At 31.4% G+C, this 24,791-nt stretch overlaps 1 protein-coding gene across 1 annotated transcript; it reads left to right on the forward strand.

Annotated features, from left to right (window-relative positions):
- Positions 1 to 2,503: 2,503 nt before the first annotated feature.
- On the forward strand, positions 2,504 to 19,354 carry LOC143596052 (phosphoenolpyruvate phosphatase-like). Its single transcript, XM_077074926.1, has 3 exons — positions 2,504 to 2,675; positions 18,687 to 18,825; positions 18,923 to 19,354. Exons 1-3 carry the CDS (start codon positions 2,568 to 2,570, stop codon positions 19,192 to 19,194), a joined length of 519 nt encoding a protein of 172 aa, XP_076931041.1. The 5' UTR covers positions 2,504 to 2,567; the 3' UTR covers positions 19,195 to 19,354.
- Positions 19,355 to 24,791: the final 5,437 nt, after the last annotated feature.

The raw sequence follows: 24,791 nt of genomic DNA on the forward strand, positions 1-24,791 counted from the left end.
ATTGGATCTTTGAAAACCATCGGATTTTTTCAACTTTTTTCGAGCTTATCGGCGCCGATAGAATTACTTAGACTATTTATGAAATATGAAAATTTCTTCGACTATTTTCAGAATCTCTCTTATATTTTGAGCTATTTTCAGAATTTTCTCTATAATTATTTGTAACAACAATAATAATAATAGATATACGTGTTGGTTCTTTTTTGATAATAAGATTAGATGTGTGTGGCCATTAGTAGATGATTGTAAGTCCAAATATGTTCGAGAATATGTTTTGTCATGTATAGATGCATGTGATGCACTGATGTGACTCCATATAAGATTACAAGCACGTTACTAATTAGCATAGATTCAAAGATGTACAATTATTTCATAAATATAACCTCTCTTGCAAAATTCATCTATCATAATCCGGATACACTTCAAAAGTTATGTGACCCTAAGACAACCGTGAACATATCAAACATGCAATAGATTGTAAGCGTGCTGATGAAATGCAAAAGTAAGAGATGCTAATGGATTACAATTTTAAAAGGACAGAGTAGTTTGATCATAAATGAGTTGATAGGTTGCAATAATTGGTCAAATAGACTGTCGGATTAACCATCATAATTATCATAATTTTGAATGTGTACTTAATGAAACAAATTATTCCAACTAACCAATGAGCATTCAACACATGGCCTGGTAGTGCTGGAGGCGAAATACGCAACTAGTAGGTAGGCTAAAAAATCTTGGATATTTTTTTATTTATTTAAAAGTTAGTTTTTTTAACCGATGATGACAGAATCGACGAGACATTTTTATGGTCACCGGTTTTCCTCGCCGGAAGAATCCACTTGGCACTAAGTAGTTAACATGGTCGGTGGAATACATACATACATATATATATATATATGTACTCGTAGCCCATTGATTGCAGCGTATTATCTTTTTGTTGGTCCAGCCAGTTCATGTTTATTACTGAAAAATCAAAAGTTAAATTATTTTGGTACGGCCAAATGATGATCTTGGTGAATTTTCCTTTAATTACTTCTATAAATCTAACCTTAAACTGTTAACTTAATTGCTATATTAAAATATTAAAATATATAATAATCATACTTCCTTCCAAGAGCGAACTTATGCTTGTTGTACCGGCAATAAAACCAAACTCATAGCTAGCAACCATTTCATCCTCAACACTACTGAATCCAAGGTCAGTCCTATTAATATATATACATAATATTTTATATAATGTATTTGATTTAAATTGAAAATTTCATTACATAATATTATGCTATCGCTTGCAATTTATGCTAGCTAGGTTAAGAAAATGAGTTCTACGATACCCGAGTTTCTGGTTATCGGCTATGTTTTGTTGAGCATTGCCAATAATGTTGTCTACGCGGGTATCACAAGCAGTTTCATCCGTTCGGAGTTTCCAGCCGTTGACATGCCTCTTGATAATGAAGTATTCGCAATTCCGAGTGGTTATAATGCACCACAGCAGGTAATAAACCTATTATATATTTGTTCATATACTTTTTTTAAATGTATTTTGCATAAAATTTTATGGAAATGGATTGATGTAGGTGCATATCACTCAAGGAGATTATGATGGTAAAGCTGTAATTATAATGTGGTTACACCTACTGAACCGGGGCCGAACTATGTAAATATGGAACATCAAAGAATAGTATGGATTTACTGCACAAGGCTCTACAGTAAAAAACTATACATTTTACAACTACAAATCTGGCTTTCTTCATACATGCCTGGTTAAGGACCTTGAGGTATTAGGCAGCTTATATAAATAATTACGCGATCTATGCTTATGATGAAGTGTATATACATAATTACGAAGATTACACACATACGACCTTTTTTAAATCAGCTTTGAAAAAATGTATTAGCAATTTATACTTAAATTAATAAGAATCTCGATTTTATGGTATATATATTTGAAATAACGAAGTGTATAAAGTATAAAAGTTTATGTTTAGAAAAACAATGAAACACGGGAAAAAGTAAACAATTATGTCCATCTTGACCTTTCAACCATTTAAATTGTCCAATTATGTTGATGTATTGCTTCAAATCATCTCAATCATTGGGTTGCCTTGATCAGGGGTTCAAATCATTTTCAACATTTTATAGTATAAAAACGTTTTGTATTTATTAGTTAAAAGATTTGTTTCATGACTGACTAACAAGTGTGTTCATGTCTTTTATCTAGTATGATACCAAGTACTATTATAAGATCGGAGACGGTCATTCTGCTCGATCATTTTGGTTTAAAACACCTCCGAAGATCGATCCAAATGCTTATTATAAATTTGGAATTATAGGTGATATTCATAATTCCCTTTTACTTTATTTTTGTATTTATTTTTAAGTGATTTAGTCCAAAGTAGTAAAAAATATATATATTACTAACAATTTTTCTGGTTAAATTGTTTATTTCATTAAGGTGACTTGGGACAAACATTAATTCTTTGTCGACTCTTGAACATTATGAGAGCGGAGGAGAAACTGTGTTATTTGTTGGAGATCTATCTTATTCTGATGAGCATCCATACGATGAAATGGGAGAACGTTGGGATTCATATGCTCGTTTTGTCGAAAGAAATGCAGCATATCAACCATGGTTATGGATAGTCGGAAATCATGAGGTCGAGTATCTTCCGGAAATTGTAAGTCATCGAAGATCAACCTGCAAGTGTCAAGCTTAATTTGATATTTTATACAATAACGAAAAACAGTAAGGTTTTATGTATTCTTAGCCAGTTTTATATATATATATATATATATATATATATATATATATATATATATATATATATAATATACTAATTACAAAGTATACCTAATTAATCAAATCATGTCATACTTACAGTAAACCCTAACTAATATATTCACTCGGGCATGCGTGATTCTTTCTTTGTGTCTAGAACGAAGTTGAACCGTTCAAAGAATATCTCAATAGATACACGACACCTTATGAAGCTAGCGGAAGTAGTAGTCCGCTTTGGTACGCCGTGAGACGTGCATCCGCTCATATAATTTTTCTATCAACCTATTCTCCATATGGTATGTTGGTAACTTGATTTAGTTTATGATGAATCTAACATGCTCATTGAATTTGAGTTTCTAGCTAATCAATCATTATTAATTTTGCATGATAGTAAAATACACACCTCAATATGAGTGGCTGCTAGCAGAGTTTAAAAAAGTAGACAGAAAGAAAACACCTTGGCTTTTTGTTCTTATGCACTCCCCACTATATAATAGTAACAGTGCTCACTACATGGAGGCTGAAAGCATGCGAGTTGTGTTCGAGAGTTGGTTTGTTAAGTATAAGGTTGATTTGGTCTTCGCCGGACATGTCCATGCTTATGAAAGATCGGTAATTAACTTAATTGTGCTCCCTAGCTCACCTTCATATCATATCTCTAGAAATCAATCCAAAGAGAACATAATTTAAAATATAAATCACTCATTCGGTCATGAGATAACGAATAAGAGTCGCATATCTACTTTTACTTGCATATCGGATTTTTCTTGTTAATAATGAATTAATTTAATTAAAGTGATATGCGATACTATATTACGTATAAATTGCGTATATATAGTTACTCATATAGGTATTATTCGCCAATTACATGAATATATGAAGACATAATGCACGTGAGAAACTGTTTACTTATTTTTTATTTAAGCATTTCAATGTCTTGGACATACACATGTGTGATCGTATTGCAAATGAACAAAGTTAATAAATGTGTCTAGTTTATACATTTGTATACTTTCATGTTCGTTGGGTTCGTATGCTAGAACTAAGGTTGCAAATGAACAAAGATAAACACTCGATGAAAACTAGCTATATGCTTTACCCTAAGATTAACATACACACATAAACACTTTTATTTATCTGGGCATTTGGAAAGTGATTATGTGTATATCAATCCCAAACACCCACTACAACAATAAATGTTCTTTTTATTTAACCAAGATACACCATTTCAGTATCGGATTTCCAACATACGCTACAACATATCCAACGGTCTGAGTTATCCCATCCCGGATGAATCCGCTCCCATTTACATCAACATTGGAGATGGAGGAAATTTAGAAGGTCTTGCATCAAGGTGAACTTTTCTTATTTTATATTTGTTATCAATAATTGTTAGTTTCCTTTTCCTTTAAAAAGAATAACCTTGTATCTCTCTTGTTTCCTTGATGAATTTTGTAGCTATAACGATCCTCAACCTGATTATTCAGCATTTCGAGAGGCTAGTTATGGACACTCTACATTGGAGATAATGAACAAAACACACGCTTTCTACCATTGGAATCGGAATGATGAAGGAAAGAAAGTTAAAACCGATTCCTTTGTGGTGCACAACCAGTACCGGTATACATCAATCTGTCCTTTTCATTTCATTCTTTTAATATCTTTTTTGTACTTTTTTATATTTTGTTGTTTATGATTCACTATATTATCCGGTTTAAAGTATCTGGACGGACCAATGAACAAGTAGAGAAACCAATTTAAATTATTTTATGTGAAGTTATAATTTCCCTGAAATAATTTCAAATAGAGAGCTTTCAAAAGTAACATATTTTGTGTCCCATTCTTCTAATCAAAATGATGGTGGCACCCAATAGATATGCTGTCTTAATATTTATCACAATTTAAGTGCAAATTTTAAGTTTTTTTATATTTATATTTATATTTATAATCAGTCACGACAAATGTTTGTTAGGCGTCGTTTCACTTTACTTTATGGCCGAATATGAGTTAATTCGGTTTCTTATAGTTAAAGTTGAATTTATAACCTATGTTCAAGTTTTCAGATTTCCATAACCGATGACCCCGCCCCGCAATGACAAGGCTAGGTTAGTTCGGTTATTAAAAAGGATGGTATACTTAGTTTTGTTAATTATCAGTTAACTAATACACCCAAATATTACTTCGGATGTGTGGGCTCAAGTTGAAATCAACTTATACACCCTATATATTTTTTGGAAAAAAAAATTACATAACAAAACTTTTTTGAACATGTAACATATTATGGATAAAAAAACATAAACATTAATTGGACAATAGTCGGTTCAAATAACTCAGTTACCAATATACATATATAATCATAACTGAACCATAAAAGCCAGTTATAAAAATTATCGTGGTTGGCTCTGCTATAGATTATTTAATCGATTTATGCTCACTCTACTTTGCTTTGCATATACGCTTGTTAAAACAGGAGGTTGATGGATATGGAGTTGAATTCGTGAATTAGACACCGAATCAGGAGAAACAAAAAGTGTATCCAAGTATTGTTTGCAATATTTTAGAAAAAACACATATTATGTAACTTGTAATAATTCGGTGATGCTACTTCATTTATTGATATTAGAAATCATTGTGACCCGTAATTCATTAGTTAGGTCGGTGTCAAGTTCGCTTATTAGTCTTTCGTTTATTAATACTTTAAACATTTGTTTTGGGCGATGTGGATTGTATGGGGGCGTTTGGGCCATGGGCCAATCAAAACCGGTTATAAGCATTTATCAACAACTGTTTGAACAGTTATGGAATAACCGATCCTATTGGAATCGTCACACCCCATCCCCGTCGCACCCCTTCACAACTATTTAGGGTTTGTGTTTCAGTAATTGAAATTGTGAATGCTTTAAAGTTAAAACTAGCGCACTTTAAACCCCGTTAACACCAACTTCAATCACGATCTTGATTCCTCTAACTTTTTTTTTCTTAGTTATTTTTTAAGAACTTCTTTTTTTACTTCAGCCAACCATGATATATTGTTGAATGTCACTTTGCTTTAGGGTTGAGTACTTGAGTATGGGTTTATTCGGTTTGTTATTGATTAAAGTTGAACCCATAATTGGTGTTTCATTCTTTAGATTTTCATAAGCGATCATTTTCAGTTATAAAAAGTTCTTCAATTCAATTATTGGAAAAGATTGTTCGTTTAGTTTGATAAATCATCGCATGAGCGTTAGTGTGTGGATATGTTATGTAATTTGTAAGATATTGTAGCAAAAAATTTGGCATGCAAAAGTATTATGTATAGAAAACAAAATAGTATGAGCAGATCTTCACTTAATTCTATTATATACATAATGTATATAATATATTTTAGGATTAAATACATTTTATTCTGAATATAAGAACAATGAGAACTAATTTGTTGTTATTATTATGTTTGTTTTTATTATTGTATGCTGTTATTTTTTATTCATATTTGCTGATTTTTGATTATGAGACGTTATAAGTATTTTTTGATTTTCATTTTGTTGATATTATTAGGTTTTTTTATGCTGTTATAAGTATTTGTTATTATTTTGTTGCTGATTTTGATTCTTTTGTTGTTATTATTAGGTTTTTTTCTTTGTTATAATAAAACATTGCTTTTGTTGATGGTTATTGTAGTTGATATTGTTCCTATGTTCTCATTTTGGTAGATTGGTATTGTTTCCTACGTTCTGATGTTAATATTATTTTGTATATGAACCTCCCATATATGATATAATCATGACCAAATCATAACTGATCGGTTATCAAACGTATCACAATGGAATCAGTTTTGTTATTTGGTTCAGTTATATTTCGTATTATTTTCTTAATTGGTTCCGATTGAATTATGGTTCACTTAGTTCTATTATTTTTATTTGATTTTTACTATTTTTTAATTTTAATTAGTTAAAAATCAATTCATTTTTAACAGTTAACAACATTTGAAATCACCCTCAAACATGAGTTCATGTGAACCTTTCTGAGATGGGATACCAGTCATCCATATTGATTTTAATACTTCAGGCCTGTCTCACTCATGAACTAAACCCACCACGATGGAAAAACTCATTAAGTTAGGTTTCAAACATAATACCATAAGATCTCAAATATTAATGCCAACTGCAAAACTGAGTTCATTTAACTTTTACTTAGTTTCAAGTATAATTTTCATATGGTGTATAATAATTAAAGAGGGTAACTTTTTCGGTGTCTCTTAAAACTAGTCAGGTGCACGTGCGATGCAGCGGTGTACGCGCAAACGCAGCCGGTGTTAGTACGTTTGTAACCTCGTAACGGTTCGTGCGTAACCCGACAATGGTATGCATTTAACGTCACTTCGGACATGTAACCGGTGCTAGTAAGCGCGTGTGACATTCGTCAATTTCGGGTCTTGTTTGTATTCGTTTTCATATTTGTTTATTATGTAAACCGACCCGATTTGTAAACCAAAGCTTATGTTATAATCAAAATGATGGATTTATGTTACAATATTGTTTCACACTTGTTGGGTCTTGAAAACATCCTACCTTTATTTTTATTTTTATTTATTTATTTTTTTATTAATTTTTTTTTGTTGTTTTGTGTTTTTGTCTTGATCCATTTTGCATGAAAACTCTTGTGTCTCACACCCATATTTGACCACCAACATTACCCTATATATACACCACCTTTCCTCTTCATTTTCCCTTGCTATAACTCAAAAAAAAAAAAACTCTCTCAAACATCAAAGATTCAAGGTTATCTTCTTAAGTGTTCTTGAAGGTTTTTAGTCTTTCATCTTAATTAGTTTATGTAGCCTTATTAATACTTGTTTATGGTTGTGCAACATATATATAATATACACCCCTTGTTTACCTTTGGTAGTTACTTCTCCGATTCCGGTCGGTGAGCTTTCGAACCTCATAAGGCAAGGCTTCATGGAGGACTTCGTGTCCTTGATATATATACATCTATATAACTTGTTCATACATATTAATCTTGCTTATTTTAGTTTTTTGGTCATGTTTACAAGTTCCATGGTTATGGGTTTTTAAGAGTCTAGGCTTCGGTTTAACCGTAAATAGCTCTAAACCGTAAACCGAACTTTGTTACTAGTTTTGTTAAATAATTGTTTAAACATGCTTATTGTTAGATCTAAGTTTCTAAAATCATTTTTACAAATTCTATGGTTATGGGTTTGTAGAATCTTACCTCGGTCTTAACCCGAAACACGATCCGAACCGAAAACCGAACTTTTGTTTAAAGACTTTATTGTTAACTTTTGGTTGTAAAACTTAAAGTATTTTTTTTTATTTTTACATTATTATACAAGTTCTTTAGTGGTTGGACGTGTGGAAACCAACCGATTCTTACTCGCTTAAGACACACAAGTGTGTTTTTTTAGCCATCAAGACTTGTATATTTCTTTAAAAATAGTTACAAATTGATTTTTAAATATTTTCTTAAGTACTTGGAAATGTTGGATCCAACTTGATCTCATAACAAAGTTTGGACCGACAAAACCGAACACTCGCTTAACGTGCGTTGTTAGTTCTAAAACAATTGAACTACATACTTGGTTAAGTCTTATTAAATTTTATTGAGTTGTCTCATAACATTTAATATTTTGGAAAGTTGACTTTGGGTTTGACCAATTATCAAGACCCGAACCGACAACCCGAACACTCGATAAAAAAAAAACCGTTTTAGTATCTTTATTCCAAAGGGATTTGCATTCTTGCATTTTACCCACCTTATTACTTAACATAGGTTGAGTAAATATTAAGGTTAGATACTTTAACCCGGTTTCGAGCAAACTTACATTTTTAAAGGGTTATTATTATAAATTCTTAAATAGTTACATTTTAAACCTTGAACTTTAATTATTTACATTTCTCAACATTTATTTTGTTTAAAGACCTTCAAGACAACCTTTCTAAATTCAAAACTTCTTTTCTTTTTAGGCATTGTGCGTTAAACTCGTCGTTCTGACAAATCTCCAAATTATCATCTTTCAAGTTTACTACTTGAAGGTGAGTACTTCATACCCCATTTTCCATCTTTTATTTTGGGGGTGACATTTCATACTTATTCAACAAAATGCTTTATATTTGAATCTTAAACCACAAACGTAGTTGTATACTTTACCTAAATAATTGCTCGATTTGGTGTTCTATGTTTATATGCCTATGTGTTTATCGCTTTTGGTTGGTGGAACTATAAAATCCTAGACTATTTGGCATCCCCTTATAGCAAGGTGTCGTTAACGTAATGCAATTAACGATAACTATAAAATCCTAGACTATTTGGTATCCCCTTATAGCTAGGTGTCGCTAATGTGTTTAGCGATATCTATTTATCCAAATTACCACTTTTATTTATCGTTTCGTATGCAAGTTTTGTGGCTATCTTTATTATATACTAATATGATTAAACTTATGAATTGCTCACCAACCTTTGTGTTAACAAACTTTATTTTATGAAATGTTGCAGGTTTGCATCTTGGTTGATTTATGATTGTGAAGAAAACGACATCAAAGACCTTAGGATATTAGTAAAAATGAACAATATCAAATTTGTCATATTTTGTGATATCTTGTTTATGGTTATTTTATGGATAATTATTATGTGACATTTTCGATGTTGTGAAATGAAATGAGTTTATTAAATACTGTCACTTTAATTAGTGTCATGTGCTTATGGACAATCGTCACACCTCGGCATTTTCCGCCGCCTTTGGTCGGGGTGTGACAGTGCGCCACGTAACGCTTATATTTAAGCAACCTAATATGTATAAACAATGTCATCCGCGTAAACGATGCTTGAATGACCGTAATCGGTGGCGACAATCAAAAAGCAAATATGAAATGTATAATAATTTCAAATAAACTACTTTGAACCCAATCCGTTTTGACGGACATGTTTCGACCCGAAAACACTTTAACCCGAAATCCGTTTTAACATGACCCCTTTCGATCTAAATCCATTCTAACATGAACTAAATTAACCATGTTTTTGTATTAACATATTTCAACCCTAACTCGTTTCGACACCATTAGACAAACCTGCCCGACCCGTTGCCGGTAATAACCGGTAATCACGTAACATGTTAGTTTTTTTAAAAATTAATTAACTATGGCAATACCATACTCAAACTAAAGAGAATAAAATGCTCGTTTTTATGGTGTAAACTTTTAGAAAAAATATTAACGTGTGAAAAAGTTATGGTTGTTAAAGGGTCGTGGGGTAGTTGGTTTAGAATGAGGGGAAATTATGCAAGTTTTTAATAAATTAACAAAACTTGATTGAAATTGAAAGACCATTATTGCAATTATTTTTAAATGTGCAAAGATTATATTATCCCTATATTCTTAAACTTCTATGCATTGTTACTTGTATACTATGCGACAAGAGTGGTACCTTTTAAAATTAAAGAGTTCCCTTAATCTTATATTATATATAGTATAAATATAGATAGATAAAGAAGTATAGATAAAATATCTTAATCCGTTACGACATATGTTTGGATATGATTATGTATTTATGAGTGGTTCCTATTCGTTAATATATGACAGTAACTCCATACACAAATATTTGGTTTGTCATTATATATTTACATGACTCTTATCGACTCTTATCCATCCAAGCTCGTTGGCAAATGATAATAATCCACGATAGATCAAAGTCACTATTTTATTTTCTCTTTTTCTTAAAAAATAAAGAAAATGTAAAATCTCATTGAATATGGTTTTTAAGTTACGTGTTGTGAGTTACGTCCACCCCCACATCAATGTATGGGAGGCGAACACTGTGTCCGGGCTTCAAGGGCAGCCATCAATCAAAACCCCCGGGGGAAGGGGGGGGGGGGGTACTCACATTATGTTACATGTACTAAAATTACAGTTTTGAGTTACGTGCAAATCAATATATTTTATCATTCAAGGTTCATTTAGATTTTAGGATGACCGTCTCCGAAAATCTTTTAAAAATTCAAGCCTCGGAACGAGAATAAAAAAGGTCTTTAAAATCATCTTTTTAATTATGTGATCAATAATTTCACAATTTTATCAATTTGGTTGCTTTTCCAAAACCCAAAACGGACCAAAGCAAACAAAAAGTAGTAATAATAATAATAATAATAATAATAATAAAAATTACTAAAATAGTTTATATAAAACACAAACGAAATTATTTTTCTATAAATTATAAGCACCGCAAATGAGAATTAAATCCACGACCTTTGATTCTATAGACTAACACTCTTTTAATTGCATTAAAGAGTCATTTTATAGACTTATATTTTAAAACAATATTATATATAAAATATATATTTAAAAAAAGTTATGGGCATCTCGAGAGAATGGGCTTGGATCTGTCGATCTTCTTGACCTTCCTATGGGTCGGCTCTGGATTTTAGTTACATAACTAACCACTCGAAATTTTCATTGATAAACCTCAAATTCCATTAATTACACAATTAACATCTCATTTCCTTTCACTAGCGCCCGCTTTTCCACATCTACTTCAGGAAGTGAGCAAGTATAAATCATAGCTTAATCTCGGCACCTATTTACGTATGGTACTACACAACTTTTATCTAGTTACATCATTAACTCCCACGACTTCATCATGTGGTAACCCTTAAGTTTTATTAATAACTGAATCAACCACACACCTTTCTAATACGAAAATATCTAGTTACATCTTTAAATTTGTCGACCCATTTTGACCCGAAAATAAGAAGGTGGAATTTTAAGTGACCCATTTTGACCCATCTTATTAAAATCTATGACCCAAACCAACCCATATGATTTTTAAAATAACCCAAATTAACCCATTTAAAATGGTTTGGGTCAAGATTGACACCCCTAATTGTGAGCTAGTCTTGTAACAAAACAAATAATAATAAAAACTAATGATCTTTGAGAGAACAAGATTACATGTGTGTGGTCATTAAGAGATGATGATTGTGACTCCGTGTATGTACGAGAATATCGCTTGCCATTTATAGAATATCACACGCTGGCTAATTTGCATATGTGGTTAGAAAATCTATAAGAAAATATTATTATACATAAGATAAAAAAAACCATGTTTGGTGCCGCGAGAATGATTTAGTTTCAATGCCGTAACATGATACTGACCGAATTCATGTACGCTTGTTGTCGCAACACGCAAGCTTTGTTTTTATTTTTCGGCGTTGATGAATTTATTTTTCGGTTTAGTTCCGGTGCTGTGACCAGCTAGTGACCGCATTCGTGTCCCGTAATGTGCGTGGTTTTACCAACCGACTACACGTTGTTTTAAAAATACAATTTTTAATTAAGTTGAAATATTGATTGAATTGATGAGCTTAAATAATCCCACTTGTAAAATGCATCTACATAATTCATCTGGATACACTTACGACTCTAAGACAACCATGCAACACGTTTACCTTAACAAACCATACATGCAACGGAATGTAAACATGTTGACGAAATGTATAAATAAACGCTAGTTGATTGTAATAAGATTTTAAAGGGATTAAATATGTTGATCGTAATTGAGTTGAAAGGTTTTAATAATTGGTCAAATAGCTTGTCAGACCATTCTAATATAATTAAATGTACGTGTTCACATGTTGACGTGTTTACGCAAATGGGTTAAACAAATTATTCCAACTAAGCAATGAGCATTCAATATATGGCTTTGCTAGAACCGGAGGTGAAATAGGTAGGTCGTATGTGGGCTAAAAGGATTTTTAAATATTTTTATTTTGTACCGATTATAGAAACGTCGAGATATTTGTGCAGATGTCGGCTATCTTGCCAAAAGTTTTTAGGTAGTCCACATAGCCGACGTAATACATACTTGTAGCCCTAAGACCTTCACATGTCAACTTTTTATTGGTCCAATCAGTTCATGCTTATTATTTTATTGCTTAAAAAAATATTTTGGTACGGTCAATTTTTTTTGTTTAGTGAATTTTCCTTTAATTAACTTTTATGAAAAATAAGGGGCGCGCCATCATTAGGCGTCCCTCACATACTAGTCCACGACCAACATTAAAGAGGTAAATTATGTGTTTCAAAAGTAAATTGGGTGATGTCAGGGTTTAATCGCTATACCTCCGTTAACAACTGGTTTGAGTTATTTGTAAAACTGAAATAAATGTTATTTGTAAAAATGGTTTGAGTACACGTGTCATCTTTTAATTGGTTCAATCATTTCATGTTTATTATACTATTGTTGAAATATTATTTTGGAACGCTCAAATTTTGTTTTCGGTGAAATTTTTTTAATTAACTTTAATTAAAAAAAATGGTGTATGCCACCATCAGGCGTCCCTCACATATCGGCCGACGACCAGAGTTAGAAAGATAAATCATGTATCCCAAAGTTAGGTGATGCCAAGGTTTAATCCATAAACCTTCACAATTGATTCCTACATCCTTACCATCAAGGCACTATCGTGGAGAGGTAATTAGCTTTTATGAGTCTAACAATAAGTTGCAGGGCCAGCTTAACGTTTTCGGAGGCATAAAACGTTAATAAAATGTTGAGGCATTTTTCTTTTCTTTTCTTTTCTTTTCTTTATGCGTATAGCGTTAGAGAGTATACATAAATTATTGAATATGGATATATGCAACGATAATGGATATGAAGCAATCTTATTGACTTGTGACCATCAATTAGTTACTAATTCTAAAAGAACTCTACTTTTAAAATCTTATAATACATAACCCCTATTTAACATGGAGACCCTATAAAACCGGAGGCCTAAAACCATTGCCTCATTTAGCTTACCCATGAGACGGCCCTGATAAATTGTTACATGCCATAAATTGTTAAAAATTTTGCCTATGCCCACTTTAATCCATTTACAAGTCCACCAAATTCTTTACTGAGTTGTCTTACAATCTTTTGATGAATCACTAAGAGGTTAACCGATTAAGAGGTATCCTCCGAATCATTCAACATGTTTAAGAAACTTATACATTAAGAGACTCTATTAAACATTAAGTGGTACAATTTTATCACCAAACACACTTTTTATGTAACTGATTCAGAGATAGTCTCTCAATAGAATCATTAAGAGGCAAAAATACAAAACAACTCCTAGATATCTTCGACACACTGTCACACTCACATGTTCTAAAATAACAAAAATAATCATACTTCCTGCCAATTAAGTGCTAACTTATGCTGGCTGTAATTGGCTATAAAACCAAGCCCATAGCTAGCAACCATTTCATCCTCAACACCATTGAATCCAAGGTCAGTCCTATGAATATATATACATAATATTTTTGATAATGTATTTGATTCAAACTGAAATTTTCATTACACAATAATATGTTATTGTTCGCAGTTTATGCTAGGTTAAGAAAATGAGTTCCACGATACCCGAGTTTCTGGTTGTTGTCTGTGTTTTGTTAAGCTTTGTCGGTAATGTGGTCTACGTGGGTATCACAAGCAGTTTCGTCCGTTCGGAGTTTCCAGCCATTGCCTTGCCTCTTGATAATGAAGTATTTGCGATTCCAAGTGGTTATAATGCACCACAACAAGTAATTAAGTTATTATATACATTTTTAAATGTTTATGTATTTTGCATAAATTTTAATTGTAAATGAATTGATGTAGGTGCATATAACTCAAGGAGATTATGATGGAAAAGCTGTAATTATAATGTGGGTTACACCTACAGACAGGGCCGAACCATGTAAAATATGGAAAATCAAAAAATAAGTATAATTTTATTGCAAAAGGCTCCAAAGTCAAAAACTACACCTTTTACAACTACAAATCAGGCTTTACCCATACGTGCCTAGTTAAAGACCTTGAGGTATTACCTTACCTTGTTGGTTAACTTAATAATTACGCAGCTAGTAACGGGCGAGTGATATATGCGCCGCGTCATATAATTATCTATAATTTTAAATAAGTATGTATAAGCTACATAACATATACAACTAATTAATTATGCATAAAATTGCACAACACACAACAAATTACATCTGAAATTATGTGTGCACGCACACATACAAATAATGGGAAGTTTATATAAATAAATACACAATTTATCTTTATAACTAAGCATATATGCAATTAAGAAGATTATACACGCATTTATCAGCTTTTTTTTTAAATCAGTTTTTTTTTTTAAAAGTATCTTACTATACTATTAAAGTCATACAAGATTTCCAGATGACATTCAACTAACAAGTTCACATAGGCTTCCAACTCATCAATTTTTCATTTATATAATTTTCACATGTTAATTTAAATATTAATTTTAAGCATTAACTCTTAAGTGAAAGAAAGTTTCAAAATAAATTGGTATAATCATCATTTATTCAGTAATAAAGACAATTAATTATTTTATTGTTATTTTTTAAAATTTTAAGACTTTGTTGTTTTATTTTTTCTGGATTTTGGGATGTTTGGATTGAAATGATGGTTTAAGTCACGGGGTTTGGATTATAATGTTGCTTTATTAAACGCACGGTTTAATAAAAGCTATAATTATATCTCATTGTTATATTCATATTTTGAGCATATTTTATGTTGTGCACTTAAATGTTTTATAATTTTAATAAAAATAGTTTTTATAACACACACTTATGTTACAACATCTACATGTTTACGCTTTATATTTTACAACATATGACTTCAGTAGATGAAGTTTTAATTAATATGCATTTTTTTTGTTTTATGGATAAATTAGAAATATGTGGCACAACTTAGAATAATATTTTAAATTGTTATTTTTATTTATTTATTTTTGTATATTGGAGTCTTTTAATTAAAGTAACAATGTAATACCTTATAATAATAATAATAATAATAATAATGCTAGATTATCTGACATTTGCAATTCATTAAAATGTATATAACACACACGCGCACTCGTGCACGCGCGCACACACTCACACACACACACACACACATATATATGAAGTTTTATATATTTTCCGTCCGTGTGTAACACGAAATCTAACCTAGTTAGCAATATTATACTTACATTAAAAAGAAACTCGATTTTATTGTATATTTTTGAAGTAATAAAGTTGAGGAAGCACTGATCTAATCCGGTGGAGATCATATCTGTGTTTCCATCAAGTATGAACTACAATACGAACCAACAAGTCAAAAAGTAATCAGACCTAAGCTAGATTCCTGCAAAACAGATACCGTGAGTCTCGTCACGGGAAGGACAAGAGGGGGGGGTGTCTTTCTGTAACCATCATCCGGCGTGAGAAGTACTGTTATTTGTTAGGACAGAAAGTACAAAGTGATTGATGTAATATGTGAAGAGTGAATGCGTACCTCATGATGGTGATGAATATATTTATAGCCGAGGATGTGGGAAGGTGATTGGTGAAGTTGTCGTTATTTAGAATATTATTTTCTACATGAATGAACACCTGTCGCACTTTGATAGGGTGTGACAGCCTGACCATGTGCATGGTTGGTACCAGGTGTCCAACTGTCCCCTTTTCATTGGCTAACGTCATTGTCAGGGATTGTTATATCGATCTTCTAAAATTTTATTGTTAAACTGCTCTTCCTTGTCATATAAGGATTCTTTATTGTTTTTTCCTTGTGTGGGGCTTCTCGCGATTTGCGGATCTTCTTCCGTGGGTATCGTCAATGACCCGCGGGTGCTACTAGTGGTCCACGAATCACTTTCTTGAGCTTGCAGGTCACCTTTGCTACCTTACCTTTATAGAAGTTTATTAAAATTATTTACATTAGAAAAGCTATGAAACACGAGAACAAGTAAACAATGATAGCTTTCCCATTACCATTTCAATAATTTAAATCGTCCAATTATGTCGATGTGTTACTTCGAATCATCTCAACTATTGCTTTACCTTGATCAAGAGTCCAAATCAAGAGGTAGGATCAAATAGAAATCCATTTTTCCTAAGAATAATAAGAACCAACACCAAGTTATCACATGGTATCTATCTAATTAATAGAAAAGGGGCATTTTTGTATTTTTGTTTGTTGTTCGTTTTGGCAATTCTTGAATTTATGCAACAATATATTTTTGTTTTGATGAGATTTATGATCTCCATATATGCATTAGTTAATCTATTGAAGCAAATTCTATTGGTTGAGCATAACAATAAGCATTACTAAAGATTTCACATTCTATGATTTTTTTCACATGGTTGAGTTTTAAACCATTTTGTGTGTTGGTTTTGTTTTATTTTACTAAAGTGTGCTTCTATAGACTTGTAGTTTAACCTGTGTTGTTATAGTATAACCAGTGATCTTTTATATTTTATAAATATATATTGTGTTTTTAAATAAAAATGTGTTTATGTTCTTATAGTATAAATGTGTTGTTCTACTTTTATAAATATAAATTGTGTTGTTATGGTATAAATGCATTGTTTTAATTTTATTTTTATTTGTGTTGTTATAATATAAAGGTGTTGTTAATTATTTTTATAAATATAAATTGTGTGGTTATTATATAAATGTGTTGTTTTATTTTTATATATATATAAATTAAATGTGTTGTTATAATATAAATTGTTCTTTTTTATTTAATAAAGCGTGCTATTATATATCTTGTAAAGTATGTTGTTATTATAGTTTAAATTATGGTGTTCTATTTTATAAATTATGTTATCATGTCGCTTATAAAGAATTACCCTATGGGTTACAAGGTTTGTTTATGTTATTTTATTAATTTTTTAAATTTCATCTCTAAAGAACTTACAAGTCATATGTTAAACTATTTGTCTGAAACAATTTTTCTTGATTTTGGATTTAATTATTTATTTATGTGGCTAATCACTCATTTAAGGTGGGGCGAGTTTTATAGGAATTTTACGGGAGTTTCTCTAAACTAAATAACATAAAATACCAAAATGCCCTTGATTTCATTTAAGACACCTTTTAGTTACTAATTTGACCAAGAAATAAATCTCAACTGTCAATATTAAAAACAGATGTTGAGGATTAGTTTTCACGTTTTTTAAACTAATTTCATTTTGTACCATAACCACACTCTCCAAATCAATTCCTACTTTTTATAGGATATAACATATTATATTATTGATTAAAAGATTTGTTTCATGACTAACAAGTGTGTTAATGTCTTGTTATAAATTAGTATGATACCAAGTACTATTATGAGATTGGAGAAGGTGATTCTGCTCGATCATTTTGGTTTAAAACGCCTCCAAAGATTGATCCAAATGCTTACTATAAATTTGGAATTATAGGTGATATTAATAATTTTCTTTTTCTTCTTCTTTGTATTTGTTAAAAAAAAACAAGAATATTAATTAGTTACACTATTGATTTAATTAAGGTGACTTGGGGCAAACATCTAATTCTTGTTCGACTCTTGACCATTACATTGAGAACGAATGAGAATCTGTATTATTTGTTGGAGATCTATCTTATTCCGATGATCATCCATACGATAAAATGGTCGAACGCTGGGATACGTATGCTCGTTTTGTCGAAATAAATGCAGCATATCAACCATGGTTATGGATAGTAGGAAATCATGAAGTGGAGTATCTTCCACAAATTGTAAGTCATTAATGTTTGGGATTGAGTTTGAAGAATGCTTATTGGTGTTTTGAAAAAGTCAATAAGTTAAAATGTGTTTGACAATCACAATTTTTTTTTTATTTTAGCTTTTTGAAAGGATTAAAAAGCAATTTTTCAAAAGCTTTAAATCTTGCCTTTTCAAAATGGCTTTTTGAAAAGCCAATAAGTATTTTTCAAACTCAATCCGAAACGTGCTCTATCAAACTGTATATTTTATAGGATAATGAAAAACCAGTAATGGTATTATGTATATTTAGTCAATTATGAAATATAACATACTTTTATTAAACCCTAACTAATATATTCTTTTGGACATGTGTGATTCATTTCTTTGTGTGTGTAGAACGAAGTTGAACCGTTCAGAGAATATCTCAATAGATACACAACGCCTTATGAAGCAAGCGGAAGTAGTAGTCCGCTTTGGTACGCTGTGAGACGTGCATCCGCTCATATAATTTTTCTATCAAGTTATTCTCCATATGGTAAGTTGGTAACTCAAATTAGTTTATGATGAACCACTTACGTTCATTAAATTTGAGCTATTAGCTAATTTAATTATTACTTAATTTTTTACGCCAGTAAAATATACACCTCAGTATTGGTGGCTGATAGCAGAGTTTAATAAGGTGAACAGGACTGAAACACCTTGGCTTTTCGTTCTCATGCACGCCCCATTATATAATAGTAACAATGCTCACTATATGGAGGCTGAAAGCATGCGAATCGTGTTCGAGAGTTGGTTTGTTCAGTACAAGGTTGACTTGGTCTTCGCCGGACATGTCCATGCTTACGAAAGATCGGTAATTAACTTAAGTGTGCTCCCTACCTCACCTTCTTATCAAATCCTATAGAAATCGATCACCAAAGAACGTATTATCAAAAACAAATCACTCATTCAGTTAGATAATCGATTAAGAGTCGCATATCTACTTTTACTTGCATATTAGGTTTTTCTTGACAATAATGAATTAACTAAATAAAAGTGACATGTGACACCGTATGACATATAAATTCGTGTATAGTTATTTGTATATGTATTATTCGCCAATCACATGAATATAGGGAGACATAAGTTACTTATTTTCTATTTAAGCATTTCAATGTCATGAAGTTTACGTGAAGTTTATGTGCATTGTGAGACTATCTCAAAGTAAGTATACATCCATGCAAGCATACATGTGATTAGAACTAGTGTTGCAAATGAACAAACAAAGACAAATAATTGAATAAATGTATGGTTTAATGAAAGCAAGTTATATATTTAACCCTAAGATAAACATAGATGCATAAACACTTTTATTTATCCAGGCACTAGGGAAAATGACTATATGCTTTTATAAAACCAATCCTCATATAAGTTTTAGTTAAATAATCAATCCCAAACACCCACATGATTATCTTCATTTAACTAATATAAACCATTTCAGTATCGGATCTCCAACGGTCCGACTGATCCCATCCCGAATGAATCCGCTCCCATTTACATCAACGTTGGAGATGGAGGAAATTTAGAAGGTCTTGCATCAAGGTGAACTTTTCTTATTTTATGTTTGTCAATGATTTGCTAGTTTCATTTTTCTTTACAAAGAATAACTATATATCTCTCTTGTTTCCCTGATGACTTTTTTAGCTATATCGATCCTCAACCCAGTTATTCTGCGTTTCGGGAGGCTAGTTATGGACACTCTACATTGGAGATAATGAACAAAACACATGCTTTCTACCATTGGTACCGAAATGATAAAGGAAAGAAAGTTAAAACCGATGCCTTTGTAGTCTACAACCAGTACTGGTATGCACCAATCTGACCATTTCATTTTATTTTTTTAAATATATTTTCAATTTAGTTGTTATTTTTTTCCTTTTGATTTTTTGTATTTTGTTGATTATTAAGTCGATTATTATTAACTACATTATCCGATTCAAAAAGTAGGACCGATCAGTGTAGCAGTAGAGATATTGATGTATATTAAAATATTTTATGTGAAATAATTTCAAATATAAGAGCTTTCGAAAGTAACATTTATGGTGTCTCATTCTTCTAATCAAAATGATGGCGACACCCAAATAGATTGTTGGCTTAATATTTATCACAAATTTAAGAGCAAATATTAATTATTTATATTTATATTTATTTTTATGTTTATGTTTATATTAGTCATGACAGATTTTGTTAGGCTTCGTTTCGCTTTGCTTTCCTATGGGTTAATCACCAAATTATGTTTTGGGTAAAATGCTATATTATCAATTCTTTTAGTATATAAAGTAGAATAAACGATAACTAATATGTTATCTATGTTATCTTGTGAAAAATAAAAAGTAAATAAAAATTTAATATGTAACATATTTTGGAAAAAAAAATCATAAACGTAAATTGGACCGAATGGGCAGTTTAAATAACTCAATTGTCAATGTACATACAACCATAACCGAACTATAAAGGCTGGTTATAAAAAGTATCATGGTCAAACTATTTGTTCTTAAATTGGGTCGGGTATGGTTTATTTAACTGAAGTTTATGCTCACTCTACTTAAACCGTTTGTTAAAGCAGGAGGTTCAAGGATACGGAGGAGTCAATGTTGAAGGAAGAGAAATAAAAAGTATTTTTGTAATATTTTCAGAAAAACATATATACTATGTAACATGTAATAATCCGTGATGCTACTTTATGTACTGATATTGGAAAGCATATCTTATGTGTAAACCAAGTATTGATATTCAATAGTTTTGTAAGCTAAGAAGTGTCTCTTTGAAAATAATGTCTTTGCCTTTTATCAATTTCATATCTAAATATGTTGATTAGTTTTATGTTTTCTATATATGTTTTGGGTTGGACACCGAAGCAATATTGGGCTTGCAGATGAAGTTTTAGAGTTGGGCTGAAGCTTTTGGGCTTCTTGAAGACTTAGATAATATGCTACATTTTGGAGTAGGGTCACCCAAACGGTTCGCCGCTCGCTTGGAAGTTGCTCGGAAAATGTTCGCTCGATTTTTCGCTCGATTGTAAACGAGCCGCTTTGCTCGGTTCGGTTTGTAAACGAGCCAAGCAACAAGCAAAGGTCTACTCGGTTCTGTTTGTAAACGAGCCAAGCAACGAGCAAAGGTCTGCTCGGTTCGGATTGAATATTTTTTTTATTATATATATATATATATATATATATATATATAAACAAATATATAAATATATTGACAACATGCATAAATATAAGTATACAATTTTTTAAATTCTTCAAAATTTTTCCTAATTCCGTCAAATTTATAGTTTTATTTGTCACTTCAAGTTTTCATAATACCATAAATTTGTTTACATGTTCATTATATCTCAATTCAAATTTGTTTACATGTTCATTATAGTTTTATTTGTTTACAACCTATTACACACTTGTCTAAAAAACACTAATTTGTTTTCAGAATATATTATTTAAAACCTTCAAACGTGTTTCTTATTGAAACTTTTAAAGTGAAAAAGAAATAAATAATGCTTGAAAATCGCTCAATGTTTGATCAAAAAATGCTCGATTCGGTTTTGGCTCGTTTCGTTATTCGCTCGATTCGAATTTCAGCCGTTCGGCTCGTTCAACCATCCAAATCAAAATTCAATGGACAAGTTTATTTCTTATCCTTCCTACAAAAACAATAATTCTTATTATAACTTAACCCTATATTTAATATTTCAAATTGTAAAAGAAAATGAATGTGCAAGTTTTTGGTATGTGCTGTTAGCCCAATTGTTGTTTGGCCTAACTGTAAGGCCCAACCCAAGAATTAATTAGGGTTTTTATGTTTGGTAATGTCTTGACTAGCAAGTTATGTTAGTCTATATAAACCAAGTTATGGTTAGACATTATAGATTTTGAAGTTGGTGCAACCAAGTTAGGATTCATCAAGAGTCAAACCGAGTTAGGGTTTGAGAGTTGTAATCAGTTTTTTGAGTTATATTTTCTGATTAATATAAATGGGAGTTATTCGTTAGTTCCTGTTTAATTATCGATCCGGGACTTGAATTGGTATCAGAGCCAAGTTCAAATCGACAATCGACTAAGCTGCCGCAGCCGGGAAGAAGGTCGCTGCCACCCACTTGCATCGTCAAGACCAAGTTTCCGTAGAGGAGCGCGAAGTCAACCAAGAAAAAGGGTTGACTTCGTGCGCCACCAGAGGTCTTGCCATTGATTCACGATTGAACAAGAAGATACGTTCACCGCTGCTGTTTTGGCTTTTGGAGTTGGGCCGATCTTGAGGTTCGATCGTCTTTAAAATCATCTTTTTAATTATGTGATCAATAATTTCACAATTTTACCATTTGGTTGCATTTTCAAAGCCCAAAACGGACCAAAGCAAACAAAAAATAATAATAATAAATTACTAAATAGTTTATATAAAACACAAACGAAAGTTTTTTTTTCTGTAAATTAAAAGCACCACAAATGAGAATTGAACTAATAACCTTTTATTCTATAGATTAGCACCCATTTAATTGCATTAAAGAGTCATTTTATAGACTTATGTATTAAAACAACATGATATGTTTTTTAAAAAGTTATGGGCATCTAGAGAGAATGGGCTTGGATCTGTCGATCTCTAACCTTCATATGGGTTGGCTCTGGATTTTAGTTACATAACTACCCACTCGAAATTTTCATAGATAAACCTTAAATTCCATTAATTACACAATTAACATCTCATTTCCTTGCATTAGAGTCGCTTTTCCACATCTACTTTAGAAAAAGAGCAAGTATAAATCATAGCTTAATAATCTAAACACCTATTTACATGTGGTACTACACAACTTTCATCTAGTTACATCATTAACTCCCACGACTTTATAATATAGACCATGTGGTAACCCTTAAGCTTTCATTAATAACTCAATTAACCAAACACTATTTTAAAATAGCTGGTTTGAATTATTTATAAATATTACTAAATAAATGTTATTTACTGAGTTTGTACTAGTATGTTATATGCTCCTATATTGTGACCTAGTCTATGCTTGTAACAAAACAAATAATAATAAAAACTAATGATCTTTGCGAGAACAAGATTATGTGTGTGGTCATTAAGAGATGACGATTGTGACTCCATGTATGTACGAGAATATCACTTGTCATATATATATAGAATATCACACGTTGGCTAATTTGCATATGTGATTAGAAAATCTATAAGAAACTATTATTATACATAAGATAAAAAAGCAATGTTTGGTGCCGCAAGAATGATTTTGTTTCAATATCGTAACATGGTACTGACCAAATTTATGTACGCTTGTTGTCTCAACGCGCAAGCTTTGTTTTTGTTTTTGGGCGAAGACGAATTTATTTTTCGGTTTAGTTCCGGTGTTGTGACCAGCTACTGACCGCATTGGTGTCAACTAGCTAGAACCAGAGGTGAAATAGGTAGGTCTTATGTGGGCTAAAAAGATTTTGAAATCTTTATTCTGTACCGATTACAAAAACGTAGACACATTTGTACGGAGGTCGGCTATCTTGCCAAAAGTTTCTAGGTAGTCCACATGGCCGACATAATACATACTTGTAGCCCTAAGAGCTCCACATGTCATCTTTTTATTGATCCAATTAATTCACGTTTATTATTTTATTGTAGAAAAAATATTTTGGTATGGTTAATTTTTTTTGTTTGGTGAATTTTCTTTTAATTAACTTTTATGGAAAAATAAGGGGCACGCCACCATTAGGCGCCCCTCACATACCAGTCCACGACCAACATTAGAGAGGTAAGTTATGTGTTCCAAAAGTAAACTCGGTGATGTCAGGGTTTAATCGCTAAACCTCCGTTATCAACTAGTTTGAGTTATTTGTATTACTGAAATAAATGTTATTTACTGAGTTTGTTTTCTATTATGTGAGGACTATAACACCAACAAAAATGTGTTGAAAACTCAGCTAAATTGTAACTCTAGACCAAAAATCGGTCAGTTGTGTTTGTTGTAGAGGCGATGGTGCCACATGAGGAAGGAAAAAAAAACTATGTTATACACAGTGACGAACCTAAGATATATTTTTTTAATGTGGTCCTTTTTTTCAATGTTCAGAATTTCATAACCAAATGTTAAATTTTTAGTTCAGGGAGAAGAGCATAACAAGCCTTCTCTAAATGTTGGATGGAAACTAGAACCGCGAGAACAATAAGGACTTGTTTAGTAAATAAATATGTGGTTGTAACTTCATAATAGTGTTATCTCTCTTAAAAGCAATCATAATAACAAATAGCTTCATATGAGATCAAAATAAGTATATGAGTATAACTGTAAAAAAAAAAAAAACAACTTATAAAATGCTTCACGTTTCAACATAAATAATACCGTAACAAAATACAATCAATACAAAAAGTAAGTATATATATACTATAAGCTTGGCAGTTCTGTTTAGGCTATCGCACATTCTAATTTGGAGAGCCCCGTTGCACACTCTGGCCAGACTAAGTTGT

This window comes from Bidens hawaiensis, unplaced genomic scaffold (assembly GCF_021521415.1).
Source record: "Bidens hawaiensis isolate Kalapana, Puna unplaced genomic scaffold, B.hawaiensis_p1.1 tig00045987_1, whole genome shotgun sequence".
In the NCBI taxonomy this organism is placed as follows: Eukaryota; Viridiplantae; Streptophyta; class Magnoliopsida; order Asterales; family Asteraceae; genus Bidens; species Bidens hawaiensis.